The sequence below is a fragment of the Saccopteryx bilineata genome, chromosome 7 (assembly GCF_036850765.1).
Source record: "Saccopteryx bilineata isolate mSacBil1 chromosome 7, mSacBil1_pri_phased_curated, whole genome shotgun sequence".
NCBI classification, from domain to species: domain Eukaryota; kingdom Metazoa; phylum Chordata; class Mammalia; order Chiroptera; family Emballonuridae; genus Saccopteryx; species Saccopteryx bilineata.
In genome coordinates this window covers 58,402,119-58,424,869 of record NC_089496.1, presented here as the reverse complement: position 1 = coordinate 58,424,869, position 22,751 = coordinate 58,402,119, and the positions used below count along the sequence as shown (strand labels likewise).

At 54.1% G+C, this 22,751-nt stretch overlaps 1 protein-coding gene across 3 annotated transcripts in view; it reads left to right on the top strand.

The window, feature by feature from the left end:
• Nucleotides 1-6,389: 6,389 nt before the first annotated feature.
• Nucleotides 6,390-22,751, top strand: part of PCSK6 (proprotein convertase subtilisin/kexin type 6) — a 102,562-nt gene continuing 86,200 nt past the window's right edge. For all 3 annotated transcript variants that reach the window (XM_066238559.1, XM_066238560.1, XM_066238557.1), the window contains exon 1: nt 6,390-6,876. In XM_066238559.1, coding sequence (XP_066094656.1) covers nt 6,640-6,876 — 237 coding nt within the window. In that variant the 5' untranslated portion in view covers nt 6,390-6,639. The remainder of the gene's footprint in view (nt 6,877-22,751) is intronic.

Here is a 22,751-nt window from a genome sequence, read left to right as displayed (position 1 = left end):
GGGTTGAGCAAGACCACTGGGCCTGGGGGCCTGGGGAGCCCCGAGGAGGACAAGCTTTGTGGAGACTCCGGCCACTGAGCTGGGCATGAGAGAGCCCGTGGCCAGTCTTCACCGCTGGGCCCTGAAGCACACAGTGGTGCAGACAGGCGGGCAGTTCTGTCTGGGGACAGGGAGAGGGCGGGGACCTGAGGGGGCTCTGGGATACGGAAGGCTTCGCAGGGGTGACCCGACATGTGGTCAGCATGATGAACCTGAGCCCGTAGGAGAGTGGGAAGGCGTGCCAGGGAGGACACAGAGGAAGCCTGGTGGCCCGGCCATCATGACCCATCCCTCTGGGAATGCGTGTGGCCCTCGGTGGGGCAGGACGCGCAAGATATTCGGCCCCAGTGTGCCGAAGATGAGGTCAGAGGGCAGTGCCCGGGAGCATCTCCGCCCTGCTGGCTGCAGAGACTGACGGCGTAGGTGGGGTCACAGAGTCCTGGGGGTAGGGGCTGTGGCAGACAGACCCTGGGATGCCGCCATGGACAGCAGCTGGGATGGAGCTGTGGGAGAGGGAGGGCACGGCAGACAGGGAGACAGCTGCTGCAGGTCCCTCTGGGTGTCACAGCAGAGACAGCAGCCTTCTGAGGATGGAGCAAGGCGGCAGGTGCAGGGCGGAGGGCCACACGGCCAGGCTGGCTGGCACACAGGAGGGTCCCTCCTCTGCTTCCCACGCCTCCTGGGATCGAATCCAGTCTCCTTCCAGGGTTGGTGAGGCTGCCGCCGCCTGGCCTCTGGCCATCCCCCCAGCACCCCCCCACACACCTCCTTCCTGCCCAGGGGCCCCTGCATGCGCCCCTTCCACTGCGGGGTGCCCTGTGTGGAGCCAGGTCACGCTTGGGCACCCCACCCGGAGCTGGGGAGCCTGCTGGCCCCAGGTCGTTCCTCTCGCCCTTCCTAAGCTCCCCCACTGCACACACAGGGGTGGCATCACCCACACATGTCAGGATCCCAGTTCTGAGAACGGCTGGAGTCACGGGAGGCAGGCGTGGGCTGAAGACAGAAGAAGTGCAAGAACCTGAGGAGGGGCAGCCACTGAGGCAGGACGACCAGGAGACCAGGACATGTGTCTGTCTGTGTCCTGGAGGCACCACGAGCGCCTGCTTCGGGGACAGGGGCGTTTGGCCTCCAGTGTGTCAGGAGCAACTTCTGAGAGGAGGACTGCCCACTGGACGTCGCCCCTCGGAGGCTGCTGGTGACGGCGACAGAGCAGTGGGGATGAGCGGGAGGGGGCTGGTGGGCGAGAGCAGGAGAGAACGTGGAGCAGTGAGGGTGGCCGTAGGGGGGCTGTTTAGCTGCAAAGGGAAGAAGAGAGTGGGGGTTCGCTGGAGGGAGTGTTTTAAGCTGTGGCATCACAGTGCCTCCGCAGTGGGTCGGGACACTCACGTGGCAGAGACAGGGTGGGGTCGTGGCGGAAGAAGAGTGCACACTGTCACTGAGCCCGGGACTGCGGGGCTGTGAGGATGAAGGTCAAGGACCTGGGAGGTTTTGCTTCTCAGTGACAGTTGCTGTGGGTGCGGGTTCCAGGCAGTTCGGTCCAGAGGGGCTGTCAGGCGAGGTGTGGAGTGATGTGACCTTAGGTGCAAAGGTGGAGGAGAGGTCAGGAAGCAGTGAGGGGCTGAAGGGGTGTGGACGAGCTCGGGCAGACGTGCTGCTGAGGGAAGAATCTGGGGCAGCAACAGATGGACACTGGGATTGTGAGTAATCCCAGAGCGAGATCCCACAAAGGGAGGGGCAGCTTGGAGAGGGACAGGGACACCTCCTTCCCTAGGGCAGGAGGACAGAGTAACAAGGGTACACCCTGGCCAGGTAGCTCTTTTGACTGGAGTGTCATCCCAATGCACAAAGGTTGTGGGTTCGATGCCCGGTCAGGGCACGTGTGGGAACAGATCAATGTTTCTATCTTTCTCTCTTCCTCTCTCTCTAAAATCAATAAGTTTTTAAAAAGAGAAAAGAACAAGGGTGGTTGTACCTTCTGCCTTTGTTTTCTTGGGGGAGGAAAATGACGGGGGGGTCCCCCAAGAGCATCACCCCCAACGTGCACGGCTGCACTCTGGCCTCCAGAATTGCCCGCAGACAGGGCTGTTTCTGCTCCTCCTCTCTGCAGTGTGATGGCAGCACCCCTGGCCCCATGCGGGAGCCTTGTGGTGTCCCCTTCATTCTCACCTGGAGGCAGCTTGGGCAGTGGCCTGAAACGCATTACGGGGTCAGGATGTCTTCCCATGGAAATAAGACGCATGCCTGCCTGCAGGATGTGGGAAATCGCAGGGCAGCCGGGGTGGACGTGGGGAGGGGGCAGTCACAGCTGCTCAAGGCTGACCTGGGGTGTTTAACTTATAGAGCATGTTCACTCTAAATATTTCTCCTTCCTCCGTCCCTGTCTTCCTTCCGTCCTACCCGCAGCATGCTGTGTGCCTGGTAGAGCCTGGGTGACGGTGACACAACAGAAGAAGACAAGGAGATGGTGACCGTGGAGGCCTTTCCTGGGCCATCTCCTGCTGACGGAATTTGGTTCTCCATCGGAAGCAGCCTGTGACCCGGTTCTGGCTAGTGGGGCCTGAGAGGACATGGGCTGGGGGCCCCTCCCTCAGGAGAGGGGACCCTTATTTCTGCCTCCCGTCCCGGCCATGAGATGCTCCAATCTGTACACCTAGGAGTGCCCGACCCACCAATCACCAAGTTTCTGTTTGTGAGGTCATGGCCTGTTCTTACCGTTTGTGTTTGTTTGATTTGGGTCCCAGTATTTGTGAGCAAGGCACCCAGACGGCCACAGCAAGCAGGAAATAAACAGTGTGACTGTCACCTGGGCCCCCGAGCCTCCTGGAAGCCAAGGCAAAAAGGGAAAGCAGCGAAACTGCAAAGCTCCCACTCCTACCTGGGAAGAGCTCAGGGAGTTTCAGCTTTGTTGCTCTGAAATCCTTTGTTTGACGCTAAATTTCCACATGGGGGTCTATGAAAGGATGCATAATTGCTAGGTCCGGGGTGACTATTTTGCAGGAGAAGCAGTTTTCACAGGGTTCTTTCTTAAAGACAATGAGAATTGAGATAGAAAAAGAGAGTCTAATCAGAGAAGCAAAGCCTGGGTGGGAGTGGAGCGGGCTTCACGCTGCCCCGGGCCACCACCCCAGAGGTTAGACACCCCCCAGAAAGGAGCAGGGCCCAGAATGAACAGAGCCCTGCTGAGGAGACAAGATCCACAGGCATCAATGAAGAGGGGAGGGCGGAGCTGTAGGTGGGGCTGGGGGGGGGGGACAAGGAGAGAAAAGTGTGCAAGGGAGAGGAGTGGAGCCAGCAGGGGCCCCTGGCTGGTAGAAACCCCTGGCTGGGGAGAGGCTGCCCTCTCGTCATCCACCATGCATGTGTGGCATCTGTATCAACATCTCCAGCCCCCCAGCAGGGACCATGTGCTTTGGGAGTCCCGTGGGGCACTGTACCTCTAAGCACGGAGCAGTCCAGAGCGTGCAGGTGTGCTCCCAACAGGAAGGTGGCATTCACAAAGTCCAACTGACCAGACAACGGAGCAGCCTCTGTCCCGCCCGAGGACTCACAGGTTTTCATGGAGAACATGGTCCCTGTCCCTTTGCTGTATGATGGTAATGGACACTACGAGACCAGAGCTCAGACACATCACAGAGTGCAGAGAGGGTATCTTTGCTGCGATATGTCCCAAATGGCATCAGATCCAAGAAAAGCCCTTTGTTGGAAGATGCATCCGTATTTCGTGTTTTACTGAGAGGGAAAAAGTGACCACATTGGGAAGCTCACAGGGACCCACCCATCCATAAAGCTGCACCCGTGGTGGGCCCCGCCTCAGTGTAGGAAGATGTAGGGGTTAACCCGTAACGCAGAGAGACAGCACTGCTGAAAGACAGGAGGTCTGTGAGTCCCCCAAGGGCAGACTGCAGTCTCTGGGCTCCGTCTCACTGCAGAGCTGCCGGTGCCCAGGGGCAGCAGTGGCTGCTGCTGTCACCACTGTGGGGCACTCCGTGCCAGGTGCTGGGCCAGGGGTTTCAGATGCATCGGCTCCTGCAGGCCTCACAGCGCCCCTGCACGGGGACAGCCTCGTCACTGCCCTTCCCAGCAGAGGGCTCTGGGGCAGCTTGCCTGAGGTGGTGACACTGAGCTTCAGTGCAGGCTCTTCTCCTGTCTCCTGAAGGTGGTGCCTGTCAGACGGCCATGAGGGAGGCGCCTGGCCCACTGAATCTACCTAGCACCTTTCCCAACATTCAGTTTTTCAGTCAAGTGTTTGTTGCCTAAGCGGGTGCAATTCTACACCAGATTCTGTCAGCACCCCCCAAGGCTGTGCGACTGGCCCTGCTGCCCAGTGGTCCCGGCAACGTTGGGCACCCCCACATGAACTGTAAAGAGGATCAGCTCTGGGTGTGAGCACACGTACATACTTCAGGGTCCTCTTGCCAGTGAGTGATTTGGGGAGATGCTGGTCTATACCGCATCTCTGCATTAGCATTTTCTACAACTTCTGACATGGGAGCAGGCTGCTGACCCATGGAGGCAGCCCCCTGCAGCATGGGTGAGTAAACCCCTCTCTCCCTGCAGGAAGATCCCATCACAACACAAAGGGCTGCCACCTCTGTGAGGGAGCTCATCCCGTGTAAATCGAGAGCAAACCCCTGGGAGGAGAGTTGATTGAGGGTGTTAATATTGGGAAGCTGGTCTACCTGCAACATGGTAGCCAAGATATTGCCCGGGTATGTCCAGGATAAATGGAAAGTTTAGCCCAAAAGGACTAGATCTGTTAATAAAATAATTTCATGTCCCTCCAAATAAAAATGCAGATACATTCGAGCCTCCTCTCAGGTCAGTGGGCTGAATCCCTACAGCTACTAAACTGTTACAGAAAAACCTGTATCCGCCTGTCAGAATCCCTGCTGGGGGTTGGGGGGCCCTCCTGGGAGGAAGAAGCTTCTTCATAGTAACTCAGACTACATGCAAGGTGGCTGCTTCTTTAAGATGGCCACACACTTGAAAAAGGGACAGGGTGCAGAGACAGTCCAGTCAACGGGCCAGAAAGGTGACAGGTGTCACCCAGATAGATGTGTTGCTGGTAAGTGACAGCGAGATGTCTAACCCACGCTGACCTCCTGTCGCAGATGGGCAGCCAGGTGAGTCCACGCTATCTGCAGGAGGGACACAAGGCCTGCCTGGTGCAGCTAGTCTGCCCGGGGAACCTGGTGGCCTGGGGGTGTGGGCGGGTGGGGGATGGGGAAGAAGCTGCACCTAGAACAGGAAAGGGAGGAATGTTTGGGAAACCTATCCCCAGGTTCCAAGAGCAGCCTCAGGCAGGAACCCTTCTGAGTAGGGGTTGGGCTCATCCCTGCAGGGCCTCCCTCTGTCCCACCTCCACTGGGGTGACTCACGCCTGCACAGGGAGTGAGTCATGTGGGTTATGAAACCAGAGGGCTCCTGAGAGGGAGGCTGGAAGGGCCCTGGGAAAGCCTCTCCGTGGGTCCAGCTCTCTCCCAGGCCTCCCACTCCGCCTCGCCCACCTGCACCTGCCAGGCCACAGGCCCAGTGAGTGCTGTGCACACACACCGAGCCAACACACACACTCCTGGGAATAGCTGCAAGTATCCCACCGCTAGGTCTTGTTGGCCAGTCTGTCCTTTCTGTAGGAACCAGGGTGAGGCTGGCATTCCGCGCGAACTGGTGGGGACCAGAGTCCCGGAAGGAGCAGAGAACAGGCCCAGAGCTGGCCTCGCCTCTCTCACCTCACTTTCTCACTGTGGCGCTTTTGTCTCCACAGCACAGGGAACACCTACTGTGGGCACGCCCTGGGCTGAGAAGCACATTTATCGACAGCTTATTACATGTCAAGACCTCATGTCATCTTCCCAACAGCGCTGGGGGTGGATGCCCATTGTCACACACACTTGCAGGTGGAGCGCTGCTCACCGAGCGCTGATCACCCAGCGATCCACCGGCACCGCTAGCCCCGGTGGGCTGGAGCCCACGCTGGACCGCTGGCGTCTCCTGGACACTCTCAGAGCCCAACTAATGTGTCAGCTGTTTTTGCCTCACTCAACCTGCCCATTCATCAGGTTTCCCCTGGGTGACAGTGCCAAGATCCCGTCCCTCCTTGTGGCTCCTTTCCCAGAGAACCCAGAAGCCGTGCATCCCACCGTCTCACGCAGAGATGAGTGAGCACGGCCACCTGCGAAGGAAGTCAAACCCGACCAGGCGAGTGAGGCCTGAGAATGCCGCCCAGCAGGTGGGAGGGCGCAGCCCGTCCCCACTGCCCCGGGAACTGGAGTCACCTGGGATGCCCCGGCCCGCCCTCCCACTCCCGGCATGTCACGCGGGGCCCAGGCAGCCGCGCGGTCCTCCCTGTGTCTGCGCCTGGGTCCCCAGAGCCCCAAAGTCGGCGACAAGTTCCCGGTGGGGGCGTTCCGGTCTCCGGTGCGGGCGGCAGGGGCGCCACCGGGCCGCGCGGGCGGGAGCGCGCGGCCGCCTCCTCCTCCTCCTCGCGCCCGCCCGCTGCGGCGGCGGCGGCGGCGCTTCCCGGCGCGGAGCGGCTTTAAAAGGCGGCACCCCACCCCCCGGCGCACTCGCCGCTCGGGCGCCGCGCGAGCTGCCGCTGCAATGCCTCCGCCCCGCGCCGCCGCCGCCGCCGAGGACGCGGGGGGCCCTGGCTGGCCCGGGCTCCGGGCGCTGGCGCCGCGCCCCTGGCGCTGGCTGCTGCTGCTCGCGCTGCCCGCCGCCTGCTCCGCGCCGCCGCCGCGCCCCATCTACACCAACCACTGGGCAGTGCAAGTGCTGGGCGGCCCGGCCGAGGCGGACCGCGTGGCCGCGGCGCACGGCTACCTCAACTTGGGCCAGGTGAGTGCGACCGGCCGCGCGACCCAAACTTTCCCGGCCTCCTGGGTGGGGGTCCCGGACGCTCGACCCGCGTGGTGGGGGTGACCGAGGCTCCTTGCGGCGAGTCGCCCGGGAGTGCGCGCACGGGACGGTGGGCGGAGACTACCAGGTGGCCCGCGTGGGCGCCCACGCAGGCGGACGCGCCGGGGGCAGCTCCCCGGGCGGGCAGGGGAACCCGGCGCGGACACCTGTCCGGCCCGCCCAGAGTGAAAGCTCCTCTCACGGGCGCTGTCCTCCGCGCCCACCCAGCTCTTCCGGACCTTCTGCCCTCGACGCGACGGGTGGCGTGGGGCTCCGGACACTGGTGTGCGCGGGCGAATGTTCCGGCGTCCCTGGGACCCTGCGCCCTTGGTGACCCTGGCTCTTGGAGGAGGGCTGCCTGGTGCCTGTGCCAGGGAGTCGCAATCGGGTCCTGCAGCCGTGAGGGGCGCTGGAGGCGGTGGTCCTGAGTTTAAAACCCCTTTAGGTGCAGCGGAGGTGGGGCAGATGGCTTGTTTCTAGGTTCCAGTGACAGCTTTCCGCTGACTAGCTGTGTGGCCTTAGCCGAGGGGATTCTGATCTCTGTAAGGAGGGTGACAACATGCAGTGTTAACTGGTAGCAAAGCCCCAGGCCGGGACATCCTGGCCAGTGAGCCTCCACCTTGGCCTCAGCTGTCACTTAGCAAAAGTAGACAAGACCTGGGCATAAAGGCCCTATAACCCCAGGGCAGGACCCTTTTTGGTGCCCCAACTCTGTTGTGGGGGCAGTGGGGGAGGGGTAGATCCTGACTTCTGTCCCATGGAGGGTCACAGTGACCTGTGCAGTCCCATCAGGGGACCTCTCAGGGCAGATAAAAGATCTCCTACAAAGCTTATAGCTCGAACTGCAGTCCTCAGTGTGAAATGTATTTTCCTTGTTATCCGTGACAGAAGCCAGCAGAGTGTGGTGAGAGCACTAACCTAAGTAACATTTCTTCTGTATGTGTGGCTGTCTCAGATGCTGCTACCTTACCATCAGCTGTGTGGCCCTCCGGAAGAGTAGCTTCTGTTATTGGAACCATACTTTACACAGCGGGCCAGAGAGTGGCCGAGAGAGCGGCAGCTCACCGCGGGTACAGCCTTGGTCTGTTTTGACCAGTCGGCAAACACCCGGTGATGAGAGTCTGCCTTCGGGCAGCAGCGGCTCCTTTTCTTCTCTCTGTAGTTCTGGATCGGCCTGGCCAGTGGACTGAGTGAAGGTGTCCCTCAGGGTTGCTTCTCGTGCTTGCTGGGTCCCCTGCGGCTGTCACACTTGACTGCTCTGCCTAGTGGCCCAGCAGTTTGTCCTCAGCTCAAAGTGAATTTTAAAGTGCATGGTAAATTACAGAGCGCCTGGGTTTCTGGTTTCTATAATCAGATGAGCAGAGGATGACTGAAGTTGGGCTGTGAGCTCTGGATGCTGCCCTCCCCACACACATATACACAATTCCTGTCCACAGAATGAATCAAAGTACAGGGTCTTTGGAACAAGCCGGTCAGATTCACTGAGCTGAGGCTGCTGCCCTCATTCTGCCTGTGGGAGAGAAGGTTCCTCCCTTCCGGGATGTTGTGTGTTTGTGTGTGTGTGGGGGGGTGTCTCTCAGGGTCCCTCCAGTTCTGTACAGAGGTTTCCACATCACCTGGTCACTCAGCATGGTGGCTGTGGTGCTGGAAGTGACTGTACAGACATTCACAAATGGAGGGACAAACAGATTGGGGACACGTGCTGTGTGTGTGTGTGTGTGTGTGTGTGAGAGAGAGAGAGAGAGAGAGAGAGAGGGAGAGAGAGAGAGAGATTACTCAAGGAGGGCCTATTACTCTTTATTCCAGAACTAGATTTTCTGCCCCCTCCCCAAGTGCAATCCTAATGTGGAAAAGGCCCGGAGCATTCCAGCCTCTACCTGCTCACCCAGAACTCTTTAAAGACTTCTTTTCCTTTTCAGCTAGGAGAATTTTTGACTCATTTATAAGACGTAGATATTCTCAGCTCTGACTTACGGGGGAACAAACTGAGGTGGGGCCGAGGATGGGAGCTGTGTGTGTCCCCACCGTGATCTAATGTGTCACCTCTGACAATCACGGTCCCAGCTCTTTGTCTCCAGCCACATTCTCTGGTCTGAAGTCTCCTTTGTGTGACTTTCCCTAAACCCTTAATGGACAATTAATGTGACGGGTACTTGCCCTGATTCCCAGCCCTGCTGTGGTCGTGAGTCTGAGCATGCCCGTGCGTTCTGGCCTGGTGGTTTTACTTTCCTTCTCTGACAGTCTGACCCTGCAGACAGGGTGCAGAGGTAATTTAGATGTGGTTATTCACTTCTCTTGACTCATAGATCCCTCTGAAAGTCTGATGAAAGTTCTGGATCTTCTCCCTTGAAGCACATGCTTTGTCAGGAGCAAGGCAGACTCATCTCTTTTTTGCTCCTCAGCTTGTCACCATATTAGAGGTCCCCCATAATGCACTATGATTTAAAAGACAGGAATGCAACCTGGGAAGAGTCAAATGTTACTGCTGACAGATGATAGAACTTATTCTACGGGTAATCCAGTGGAGGTGAAATGTTAGGTCTAATAGAGTTGAGCAGGTTGCCTGACCAACAAGACCTTTTCACGGCAGCAACGTCTGAGACGATAAATTATAATCACCCTACCATAAAAGCTATTGCAGGCTTAGAATAAGTCTTTGAAAAGTGAGACTTTATGGGTGAAATTAGAAAATATTCAAAGAAGGTCTGCATGTTGAAGCAATAGGTTATGTCCATGGGTGGGAAAACTATCACAGGTTCCTCCCAAATTCACCTGTAAATTCAATGTAATGTAATGAAGTAGTGACAGGATTTTATTAATATATGGGACATGAAATCTCACAAAGGAATTATAAAACCCAGGTAGAAGAATGAGGTCTCAGAACACCTGAGACAACTCTGAGGAGGAGGAGGAGGAGGAGGAGGAGGAGCAGGGTCTGCTCTAAGAGAGCAGAGCTTACCCAAGAGCTGTGGTCATCACAGTCTGACTTTGGCCAGGGATGGTCCCATCCATCATGGAATTGACCCAAACCCAGGCACCTACAGTAACTGGTATCTGTGACTGTAGAGTCAAAAATGGTTGGAGAGGGCCAGGCAAGCCAATAACCAGCACGAAAAGAAATGACTCTTCATAGGAGAGACAGTCAGAGCTTCACCTCACGCACACAACAGTGTGTTACAGATGAGATGGAAGACTGTGTGTGACACCCCAGCAGTGACTAGGGTGCAGGAATGCATTCCTGACATTGGCAAAGGAAAGGATTCCGTCAATGAAGAAGGCAAGGATTGATACATTACAAGTTCTGTGTAGCAAAGATACAACAAGAGTATAACATGTAACAAACAGATGAGTACGTGGATTATTTAAGAGCTGTGAGTTAGCCCTGGCCAGGGACCTCTGTCTCCTACCAGGGCACACACAAGAAGCAATCCATGAATGCATAAGTAAGTGGAACCACAAATTGATGTTTCTCTCTTTCTTCCCCTCTCTCTAAAATCAATCAATTAAAAAAAAAAAGTTTGCCATGGCTTGTGGCGCAGTGGATAGAGCATTGTCCTGGAGCAGTGCAGCTAGGTCACCAGTTCGATCCCAAGGTCGCTGGTTCAATACTGGAGTCACCAGCTTGATTCCAGGGTTGCTGGCTCAATCCTGAAGTCACTGGGTGTGTGTACAGTCAATCAATGGGTATATAACTAAGTGGAATAATGAGTTGATACTTCTCCCCCCTCCACACACTTCTTCTTTCTCTCCAAAAAAAAAAAAAAAATTAATGGCAAAATTTTAAGTTGTAACTCAAAAGAACAAAAAATGTATTCATTATCAAGATCACTTATTAGTAAGAAAAAGATAAATCCCGGGTAGAAAAATGGGGAGTTCATAAGTACCAACTTCGCCCTGGGCTGTTGGTTCAGCTATAGAGCGTTGGCCTGGTGTGTGGATGTCCTGGGTTCAATTCCCCGCCAGGGTACACAGAAGTGCCCATCTGCTTCTTCCCCCTTCCCCTTCTCCTTTCTCTGCCCCCCCACCCCCACCCTGCAGCCAAGGCTCCACTGGAGCAAAGTTGGCCCAGGCACTGAGGACGCCATGGCCTCTGCCTCAGGCGCTAGAATGGTTTCGGCTGCAACCCCCAGATGGGCACAGCATCGCCCCCTAGTGGACATCCTGGGTGAATCCAGGTTGAGCGCATGCGGGAGTCTGTCTCTCTGCCTCTCCGCTTCTCACTTCAGGAAAATACCAAAAAAAAAAAAAAGGAAAGAAAGAAAAAAAGAGGAACACATAAATACAGACTTCGATGAATTTCCAAGTGTCCAATAAACACGAGAATGGACAGTTTGCCTCCCTGAGTTATGAGGGTGATATGGGTTAAGGTGGTAATGCCATTTCCCTCCCACCAGATTGTCCGGCGTGGAAAACTGTCAGAGCCAAGTGTTGGCCAGGATCCGGGGCTGTGGGAGCATTCAGACATGGCTGGTGGAGGCGGAAATTGCTGTAACACTTTAGAGAGTAATTTGGCAAGTCCACCAAGAGGTCAAATTAAATTAGCAAGTTCACATCTAGGAGAGCCATACTTTGTGCAAGCGCCTGAGGAGAGTCTAGGACTGTCCATGGGCATTTTTTTTTTAACAGGAGAAAGACACAATCTAAATATCCATCAGTGGAAGAGTGGAGAAGTAAATCACACACAGGCATTAGCACGGAAGTGCCCGGATGTGAATCTGCAGAGGTGAATCTCAGAAGTCATTTTCAGTGAAGAAGTCAGGGTGCAGATGGGCTGTGCAACAGCATAGATGCAGACTTTTAAAAACACGCTAAGCGTGTCTGTATCATTTGTGAATAGTTGCACATGCAGGAGGGATTTGCATCACATTCTAGTGAGCAGTAAGCAGCCTCTGCAGTGGAATGGAGGAAAGAAACTAGAGAGGAATGCCAAGTGTCATCTGTGGTGTTCTAATTCATAAAATGCGCACTTAATGTGTACGTGTGTGCCACGAACCAGCACGGCTAGTAACTCCAGGTCCTGAGTGGGAACAGCGCAGAATTAAGAAAATAGACCTAAAGAGAAAAAGGATGGGCTCGGGAGGACTCTGCAACGCAGAAGATGCAAAAGGTGAGCCTCCTCCCCCCTACCTGTTCTATTTATAGGGCAAAGTGAAGCCATTAGCAAATCAGAGATCATTAAAACAAAGTCACATTTTTAAGGCATCCCAAGAATTCTACCCAGTGCAGAAAACCCCCACCATGCATAACATCTTAACCTCACAAACCAAAGGATAAAAAGAAGTCAGACTCGCCCTGGAAGGTTGGCTCAGCGGTAGAGCGTCGGCCTAGCGTGAGGAGGACCCGGGTTTGATTCCCGGCCAGGGCACACAGGAGAAGCGCCCATCTGCTTCTCCACCCCTCCGCCGCGCCTTCCTCTCTGTCTCTCTCTTTCCCTCCCGCAGCCAAGGCTCCATTGGAGCAAAGATGGCCCGGGCGCTGGGGATGGCTCTGTGGCTTCTGCCTCAGGCGCTAGAGTGGCTCTGGTCGCAACATGGCGACGCCCAGGATGGGCAGAGCATCGCCCCAAGATGGGCAGAGCATCGCCCTTGGTGGGCGTGCCGGGTGGATCCCAGTCGGGCGCATGCGGGAGTCTGTCTGACTGTCTCCCTGTTTCCAGCTTCAGAAAAATGCAAAAAAAAAAAAAAAAGAAGTCAGACTCCAGTCTTTCTAGGGAACAGGGGGGATAGGAAGAGTATAAACTATCCAGCACCACAGCTAACTTGAAGGTGTAGAAAAAAACAGCCTTTAGCAACTTCACAGAACAAGTGAGGTGGGGGGTTGGGCAGCCAATTCCCCACACCTCTGTCCCCCAAAAGTCTGAAGTGCAAAGACCCTGTTGGCTTTCAGTCCCCAATGTGTGTATAACCTATATAAATTACATACAAAATAAGGTTTAAGCATTTTGCAGTTTTCCTGTGTCAGAATCTATTGCTATGGTGGTGTGTACAGCATGCCTACACAACACACACATGAGCACCTACACACGCAGACACACTGATTCACATGGAATGTGACAGGGAGAAAGGCACCTCGTATACTCCTGGATCATCTGAGCATGTCCGTGAGCACACAGGTGCCTGGAGCCCAGGGTAGGAACCCCGGTTTAGACCTCCCAGGCTGGGCTGGTTCACTACTCAGGTAGGGAAGTGTTGCCTCACTGAAGATGGAAGGGTTCCTTGGACAGATGGGGCCCAGAGCCCGGAAACCCCAGCATCCAGCAACCACCCTCTGCCTGGACCAGGCTGTGGTCCTCACTCGAACCATGTACATTGTTACCACCGACGTTGACAACTCAGAAAAGGCAGGTTGTTTATGGGAAAGGGTGGCAACAAGACAGTCTGGCGAACCAAATTCCAGCAGCTCAGCGTCGGCCACTTCTGGAAGGGACATTTATCCAAAGGGTGGCACTTAAGCACTATACTTGCCCTTGCGTTCTGGCTTTGCCCGAGGTATTGAGCTAATTTGCTGGTTCTGAATCTGAGCATAAAAAAAGGCAAGCAGGCTGCCAGGGCCCTTAAAGATGTAAGAGGCTTAAATGATTTTCAACTTGACTTAAATAGTTTTTCCTTAAAATAGCTACTGAACGGGGCCAGACCTGGCCCAGAATTTCAGGTGGGCCTGCGTTACTCACTTGTCAGCACAAAAAAACTGGTCTTGCTGTGGACAGCTTGTCTTATAAGCTGAAGCTTAGCCAGGTGTTAAAATAATGGACCGAAACTTTTTCCAACCCGAGCATCTTCTAGAGGCTTGGGAGGAATGAGGGGAAGCCCAGAATAGCAGCCACCTGTGACCTAGTTCTCTGGTATTGATTTTTGGCCAAAGGCTGTCTTGTTTTTATGCTGCAAGCCAGTGGGGGGGGGCAAGGGGGAGACTGGAGAGTGAGGGGCTGGGTGTGACCCGATTGGGGTATACAGACAAGATTGGGGTCACGGTGCTCTCCCTCTCATTTGGTGATAGACGGTGGCATCACCCTCTCATCTGACATCTTTAACCGGAGAGCAAGAGTTAAATGGACAAGGTTTTATTTATTTATTTTTTTATTCGGCTGGACTGCCCTTGAAAGTCACTGGCACTGGAGTGGAAAGAAGTGACTGGCCGAACTGGTTGCAGCGCATGGAGCCAGGAAAGCTTCCAACGGCCGGGTCAGAGTCAGGCCGGAGCGGACAGCTTCATGACAGGCTCGTTGGGGAGTTGTGAACTCCTCTATAGACACCAAGGGTGCAAACCGGAAGCACAGAGCGTGGACACAGAAGACCTGCCTGAGGCCTCCTGCCCGGCCCTAGACTGGGGAGGGGCGCAGAGAGCCACGGGGAACTGTCCACCTCCAGGCTCCCCGGGACGTCTGAGCCTCTACCCAGATCCTTCCTCTAAAAGGCCGTTTCTCTGACCTGACCAGGGCTGGGCACCTGGTGCATCTCCCCTCCCCTCAGCCCTGCCTTGGAGCATGTCTGTGTTGCACTTGACCTTGGCGCTGACCGGAAGCGCGGTGTCTGCTTGTGCCCAGCGAGTGTTTCCCAAGTTGGTGCTGTCGCTGTTCGAGACTGGCACCAGTCTGCAAGCCGGTGTCATCGGGCCTGTGTGACTACAAGGAGACCTGGATCCCATTCAGTCTGACCTGCTACAGGCACAAACTGTGACTGACAGGCCAGGGCGGAAACTGGCCTCCGACTGGCCTTTCACTATAGGCACCTTTGGCTTCTCAGACAAGGGTGGGCCACCCCAGCCCTCTGGTCGTCCTAGGATGCCACACTCGGTTGTTCAGCTCTGCACATTGGCCACTGGGCTGATCACCCTTTGCTGCAAACCTCCCTCTCCAGGGCCTGAGCTCAAGGCCTGGAAGTGACCGCCAGCATCCCTGCTCTTGTGCCTCCCACCAGGTCTGTGAGCAGACCTCACCTGTCAGCTTACTGAATGGCTCTCAGGTCCACCGCTGCTGCCCAGTGCCAGCTGGGGCCTCCATCACCTCTCTCCTTTCTTCTGAGCTGCTTTCCCCGTCCACCTGGTTAGCGCCCTGTCCTTCCAGGCCACCTGCAGCCCCGCCCCCCTCCAGCCCCGTGGACATGCCTGTTTTCTGGGCTCTTAGTGCCCGATGTTGCCTGTGGCTTGTCTGTTTGTTGCTGCCTCTGGGTTTCCTGGTGAGTGGTCACAGTTGGTCTCCTGGCCACTGTCTGTGGTCAGTTTTCATTCTGCCATTTCTCTGATGGCTGAGAAGTCACACCAGGACTCCCTGGGGCTGGGGGACACGTGCTCATTTATTCAGCGAGGGTCCGTGGTATCCTCTCCCGGGTGCTGGGCCTCAGAGATAAGTACAATGTGACTCCTGCCTGAGGAGGGAGGGACGTCAGTGAGAGTGAGGTCAGCAAGGCCAGGCTCCTGTGGCTCCGTGTCGGTTGACTGAACCATCTCTACCCACACTTTTTATCTGAATCCCCTGCTTTTTGGAGTGACACTCAGCAGTCCAGGCCCCTTCTGGGTTTGTGTTTGTGCTTATGTGTGGGCAGGGCCCTCCTGCGGTCACTGTCCTTGTTTCTAGACTATGTCAGTACACACGGAATGTGGCCCTGCAGCTGTCTGAATGGGGACACAGAGGCTTCAGGCTCTGGGGTCCCATCACCCCACCAGGTCCCAGGTCTTCCCGATGTCCTTGTGACTCACTCTTAGATTTTGAAGAACTGGTGACAGGCGCAAGGCCCTGTGTCCAGTGCTGTGAAGAACGGGAGTGGACAGCCGTCAGCTGTCAGGAGGAAGCCCCAGGCTCCATGGGATGGGAGCGGCAGCTCAGGTTCCCATGGTAACCAGCCCATCAATGCCCTCTGTGTCGAGACGGTGGCACCACAAGAAGAAACAGTCTCATTGTCTCCCCCTTGGCTGCTCGGGCACAGACCAGCCGTGCTCCGCAGGGCCGGACAGCCCAACCCGGCATGCCGCGTCTGCTGCTTGTGGACCAGAAAGCCGCCAGCCTCAGCTTCCTGACCCTCCCGGGGGTGCTGGAACTCCTGCCCCTGGCCGACAGCCATCACTATGGAGGGGTGGGCCCCTCTGCTCAATGGGAAGAAGTGGCCCAACTGGGTCAGCTCTCAGAGCTCTGAGGGAAGATCTAGGTGGCACACCTCACCACGGGGTTGGGTAGACCGTGTCCAATGTCACAGTCCAGTGTTTGAAAGAGACTGTGATCTCTAAACTTTCTCCCTTTTGTTTCAAAACATCGTGAGGACAAGTGTCAGAGATGATCCTCTGTGTTCCTGGAGCCAGAACCTCCTTCTTGCCCGTAAAGGGCCACATCCGTCCGGGAGATCTGCCACGCTCCCCTGGTGGGCTGGGCAGGAGCGTGGACAGGAGCTGAGGTGGAGGGTGGCACTGCCTTCTCATCAGGAAGGGTCTGTGAGTCCCACTGGCTGGGGGAAGCAAAGCTGTCCCTCTCCGTCTGGTCTGACCTACGTCCTCCATACCGGAAGCCGGGACATCCCTGCATGTTCTTGCTCCCCCGAGTCCTGCTCTGTCTGTTCCTGGCCTCTCCCCTACCATGCAGCCCACTCCTCGTACAGTCTTGGGTGCTCACTGCTGCCTTCCTCCCTTCCGGGCTGTTCCCCATAGTGCCAGCTGAGCCAGGAACCGCACGCCTTCTCCGTGTCAGATCCGTCAGAGGCTCCTGCAGAGCGAAGCTGGATACCTTCAGGCCCTGAGGAGGCAGTTGCCCCTCCCTTTGGCAGAATGCTGCAGCTGCTACAGAGCATGGCACTGCCTGAGTTCCAGGGCCATGCCCGGGAGGGTGTCTGTCTCCCCACAAGGCAAAGCCACAGCATCTCGTGCTCAGACCTCGGGCCCCAGTCCAGCTCACTGCCCCCTGATGCACCTTGTCTCATTAGAGGTGGTCCTTGGGTTCCAGAGCCCCCACCCCTTCATTGTCCTCACTGTTCACCATGCCAGCTGTGATAATCACCCCAGAGCCCTGGCATGAGCCCCACTCCACAGATGAGCAAACTGAGGCCCTGAGAGATTCACGGATGTACTGCAGCTTAGGACAAGTCAGAGCAAAGCTTTCAACCCAGGCCTGACAGCAATGCCCACATCCCTGACCATGCCCACCTTAGGAGGGCCTGCCAAGGGCAGCTAGCAGCTGAGCCAGGTGGAGCTTGAATGGGGTTTTCTAACTGGCAAGGCAGAGGGGAGGTGGCTGCTCTGTAGGATCCTCCCTCCTTCCCAGGCCTTTGCCTAGGGTTTCACTCCAAAGGCTTATCTAAGAAGAATGAAGGCAGCCAGCTGTATTCTTGACTTTGAGTCTAAGGGTCCTAACGGCAGGGATCTTCCCCGATGGCCTCCCCGCAGTCCACTAGGAGGGTGGAGCACTCTCCAGCCAGACAACCAGGAAAGCAGACAGAAGGGGCTTAGTGAGAATGTAAGGGGGCACAGGGCCACATAGCCTAGTTGTAAAATTGTGTCATTACTGGACTTTTCTTGCTATGATACAAAAGGAAAAGGCGTGTGTAGAAAGTTTAGAAAACATGGACAGGAACAGAGAAAATGATAAAAATTACTTATGATCTTAGCACCCAGAGCTAATCATTGTTAATTCCTGAACCATTTCTTTTATTTTTTTTAAACTGTGTGTCCATGTGCACATGCATGTATTTGTGTATGTGTGTGTGTGCATCTTTATATAGGTGCACAAAGGTATCTATGTATTGAATATTTTATACTATTTTTAGACACAGTGTGAGGCATTAGGACACATTGTATACATTTGCAGCTCCGACTTCCCGGACCCATAACTATTCTCTGGCATAATTTTAATGGCTGCCCAGTACATCATTTTGTGGCTGGCTCATAACTCACTTCATCTTCCCTGTGACATTTAGGTCAGTGGATTCTTTGCGACTCCTCGGGGAAGGGGCTATTCTGCAGCGGGCTCGGAATGTCAGCCCCGGGTGGGGAGGTGGCAGGGGTCCCCTCACGGCCCAGCCCCCCACAAACGTGCCTCGTACCCCTGCTTACAGGGTTCTGTCACAGGTTCCCAACCCCCATCACAGCCTGACGCCGGGTCCAGGACTTGATAACGCTCATTCAGTTCAACTAGTAAGGATTTTATTGAGCTCTTTTCTTGTTATAAAACTACACATCTGATATAAACATTCTTCCGTTGTGAAGAATTCAAACAGTGTAGATATAAAATAGAAAATAATCCCAAATCTCCTTCTTCCCCTCAGCCCCCCTGATTACCTCTCCCCTAGCTGTCACCATTGTCCGCACTTGAGTGAGCATGTGTCCTGTGTCACAAACATGCACATATACATGGAGAACTGAAGTGGCTTTGTGTTTCATATAAAATGGGATCATGCTAGACGAGTCTTCCTGCTATAGCTGTTCTTTGCCCAGTATGCATATTGGAAAAGCTTCTCACACTAGTACCTGGTTCTTTTAAAACAGTTTTAAGCTATTTTATGAATGTGACATTTTATTATGCCATTATCTATTGATGTTCATTGGCTTTGCCTCCAGTTGTCTTGTATTATAAACAGCGCTGTGTGACCGTCCTTATTCATGCCTCTCTGTGCACATGTCTGAGGCTTTCTGTAGGATACAGAATAACAAAAATGAATTAGTTTTAATCATCAGTAATGACTGCAGACATCCATTTTGTCCTTATTATGTGCTGGGGAGTTTTCTAACTGCTTTCCTGGTATTGACTCATTTGATCTTCTTAGAAAACCTTTGATAGGTGCTAGTATATATTATCCCCATTTTGCAGATGAAGACATCAGGGCACAGAGAGGTTAGATAAATTGTCCAGGGTTGCACAGCTTGTGTCAGTACCATGATTTGGACCGTGGTGATTTGGCTACGGATTTGGGAGCTGCTGAGGCAAAATGCATATGCCTGCTCTGTGTCAGGTGTCGGCATGTGGCTTTCCAGGGCAGCAGTCCCGGTTGACTGACTTCACCAGTCCTGGCTGGAAAGTGTCAGTTGTGGTGGTGTTTGCCTATTCCTGCAGGTAAAAACGAGGTCTCGCCATTGTTTTTTCCATTCACTTTGTTTTTCAATACTGTGAATGTTAAATGCCTCTTCATAAAGTTATTTGTCATTTTAATTAGTCTCTCAATTGCTCATTTGTATTCCTGGCCCATTTTTCAGTTGGGTTATCTTTTATCTCAATAATTTGTAGGTGCTGTCTCTGTGTCGGGCATCTTAATCTCTTGTTGTAAATATATTGCAGCCATTACTCCCACCTGTCAGTTTTCTGCAAACACTGTCCAGAGGGTTTGTGTGCTTGCTTGTTTTCAGAAATAAAAGCTCAGTTCCATTTGTTCACCAGGCTTTGGGCTGGTCCCTTGGTGTGATTCAGAGATGAAGAACTTAAGCAACTATTGTACGAGGAGTGGAGTTGGAAATTGGATGCTTTTGAACAATGGAGGATTTGGGGCTGAGTTTACCAGCGAAGTTCAAGGAAGCCTTTGTGACCGGTGGCATTTGAGCCAGACCTTGAAAGGTCCACAGGATTTTTTATAGATAGAGGAACAGCAAGCAGAGAGTAGATCATGGCAGGTAGATCAGGAGTGAGTGTGTTAATTTGTACCCCATCAAGCTCCCCTTGATGGCTCAGGTGGACAGACTCTCATGAAAGGCTACACATGGATATGTGAGGAGGGTTAAGGGACCAGTGAAGGTGTTGAGGTGCCCAGGGACCAGCAGTGGTGGAAGCTGCTGCCCACCTTGTGTTGAGGGGAGAACGGGAGAAAATGGGGTTAGCAGAACCCATGGGAGCTGGGATGATGGAGGATGCAGCCTCTACCTGCTGCCCCCCCATTGGCTGAACCCTCTGGAAACATGGCCCAGGTAGGGCTGTCTGGAGGGGCTCAGGTCAGGGCAGAAAAGGGGGAATAGCCACACACTAAAAATAAGTTGAGCTAGGAAAGTTCTGGGCATGTTAAGAGCGTGGCAAACTCCCCGATGTCATTAGAAGGTAGAGGCATCTCTTCGCCACTTCTTTGATTCAGCAGCTTTTATTGGATGCTGGCTCAGAACCTGTCTCTGTGCAAGGTAAGGACTGTGAAGATAGGTCTGGCTGGGGACCCACTGACGTGCCCTGACACCAGGTTTAGCTTCCTGTGTATCCTCTGGGCGGGGGTCACAGCCGAGGCATGTGGTTTCATCTCTGTCAGTCCCCACATACCTGGACCTTTGCCTCCTGTCCCACTCAGAGTTTATTGAGGGGTGTTTGTCTGGGGACAGATTTTACTGCAGAAAAACAAGTCCATTTCTGGCCACCATTGCGCTTGGTCCAGCATACATCTTGGTCTTCTGCTGTTTTCTTTAAACTTAAACAAAAACCCCTGTTGGTGTTCCTTTGGTACAACCTAATTTCTGTAAAAAGAAACCTCATTTTCTATCCCACTTTCAAAGTAACGGTTCATGACTGAGCTCATTAACCATCTTCTTATGCACATTTAATTTCTTATTTTCAGGAACATGACACACTATTTTTAGCCACAAACTAGACGCAGGGTTTGTTTCAGTGGATTAAACAGGTTTATGCACCGTGACTGTGCCAATCCAAGACCGTCCTCACCCTTCATCCTAGTGCAGGATGCAAAAACCCACTGGTAGAAACAGATGCTTTCTGCTCCTGTAGGTAGAGTTCCATGTGCTGGTACAAAACAAACTTGTTAGTTCTTTCTAGGGTTTATTTTTTCCTCTTTGGTTTTCTTCTTTCCCTCCAAGGAATGTGGTTTTCTACTTTTTTCTGATATCTGGCCACACCAGGAACATTGCAAAACCAAATTGATTCTCATTCCCACTAAACAGTCTTCACACCCAAGCAAAACTCTGAAGGCTACCTTTATGGGGCTCATGTTGGGGGGTCAGGACACAGAATGACAAGCTGTGTCTCAGCAGCGGTCCCAACCCAGCTAAGTAAGTGCATTGCCCACACCTGGGTAATCTTTCCACTTTCCACCTTGAGTCTCACTCTGTTTTCTTGAGCCAGGAGCTCAGTGGCTGCACAGAACAGCAGAAAATCTTACTTACCTTCAGACCAGTTTGTTTTTCTTGCTCGGAGTTTGCTTTACTTTCCAGCGGCCATTCCTTTCCTGTCTCGGTCCCTTGCAAGTGCTCAGTGCAAGGTCTGTGCGGAGGGCTCCGCCTGCCAGGTAGCCACTTGGCCTCCTCCAGGGCCTCTAGCACGCTGGTCTCCTGGGGATGTCTGTCAGTGACACTGAAAGGCGGTTCTCCTCCTAAGGCCCAGAGACGTTGTACGTTGTACGTTGGTGGCCACTTTCCCCCGTGGTGTCTGTGTTATTTCAGTCCTGTGGTCTTGGGGCAGGACTGTGTCTCACTGGGGACAACAGGTGTGGTCTGGAGGGAACGGCCATCTCCCCAGACCCGCCTCCCTGTCCATCCTAAAGACCCTGACTTTGTCCTGAGGTCTTTTCTAGGAAGCTCATCAGCACTGAGCCATTTGTGTCTCTGTGTCAGCCTTTCGTAGCAGAAGGTGACATGTTGACTGCTGTGACCAGGCCTCCCTGTGGCCAGTGGGAGTCAGCTGTGCCTTCCCCTTGGGAGTCATGGTGCTTTTTATTTTTTAGTTGATTTGAGAGAGAGAGAAACATCAATTTGTTGCTCCACTTATTCATGCATTCACTGATCTGTTCCTATATTTGCCCTGACTGGGGAGCAAACCCACAACCTTTGTGTGTCAGAATGACGCTCTAACCAACGGAGCTACCCGGCAGGGGCCAGGGTCAGGGTGCTTTATTGAGGGAGTCAAACCAGCAAGTGCGTCTGTCAGCACATGTCACCAAGCCCTGCTGGTCTCTCAGAGACCGGGCTCCCCCTCTGTTTGCCAGCACCCCCCCCCCCAGGACTGTGGAGTTTCTGGGATTTCCACTTGTTTATTATAATTTTTTTAAGTTTCCTGGGTCCATCTGTAGGAGAGTAGATGAACAGATGTGACGCAGGCACACGGTGAACATGTCAGCCGTTGAGCACCAAAGAGGAAGACACAGCCGCATGCACAGGATGCGGACGGAGCTCAGATGCTCTGCACGGTGGAGAAGCCGCGCCCAGGAGAGACGTCTGGCTCCGAGGGCAGAGTCCTAGAACAGGCAGAACAATCCGTGGAGAATAAGAAAGCTGATCCTTGGGGGTGACACCTGGAAACCTGTCCGGGGTGCTGCCTATTCTGGATCTTGTTGGGGGTTTGGGTCCCATGGGCATGTTTACTCACCAGGACTCACCAGGCAGATAATGAACATCGGTTCATTTCACCACACGTGTATTTACCTTCAATAAAGGGAATCTACAAGCAAATAGCAAACTCTTCATTTGTAATGATGTGTGTGCTGAAATATTCCGAGGGAAGCATGCTGATACTGCACTTGACTCTGGAATGTTCCAGATAACAAGACGGATGGACAAGTAGGCAGAGAGGGGAGGCAGTGTGATGGATTGCTAATAGCAGAACCGAGGTACATGGGCGTTTGCCGTACACGCCTTTCAACTTTGTTGTATGAAAATTGTTCGTAGTAAAGTGTTGGGAGGGGAAGGTTGTTAGGGTTGTGGTCGGGGTAGGAGAGATTTGGGGGAAATCCCTTCTTTCCTCGGAGACGTGATCATAAACTTCTGTCTGGAGATGAGGATTAGAAGCCCAGGGACTTAATGGGGCCAGTGATGTCATCCAAGAAACCCCCATGGAATCTGGGCTGGGGGGCCTACCCTTTTATAAGGTGCGTTCAGGGGTCACCCTGACATCTGACAGGGTTTGTATGGCTCCCTGAGCCCAT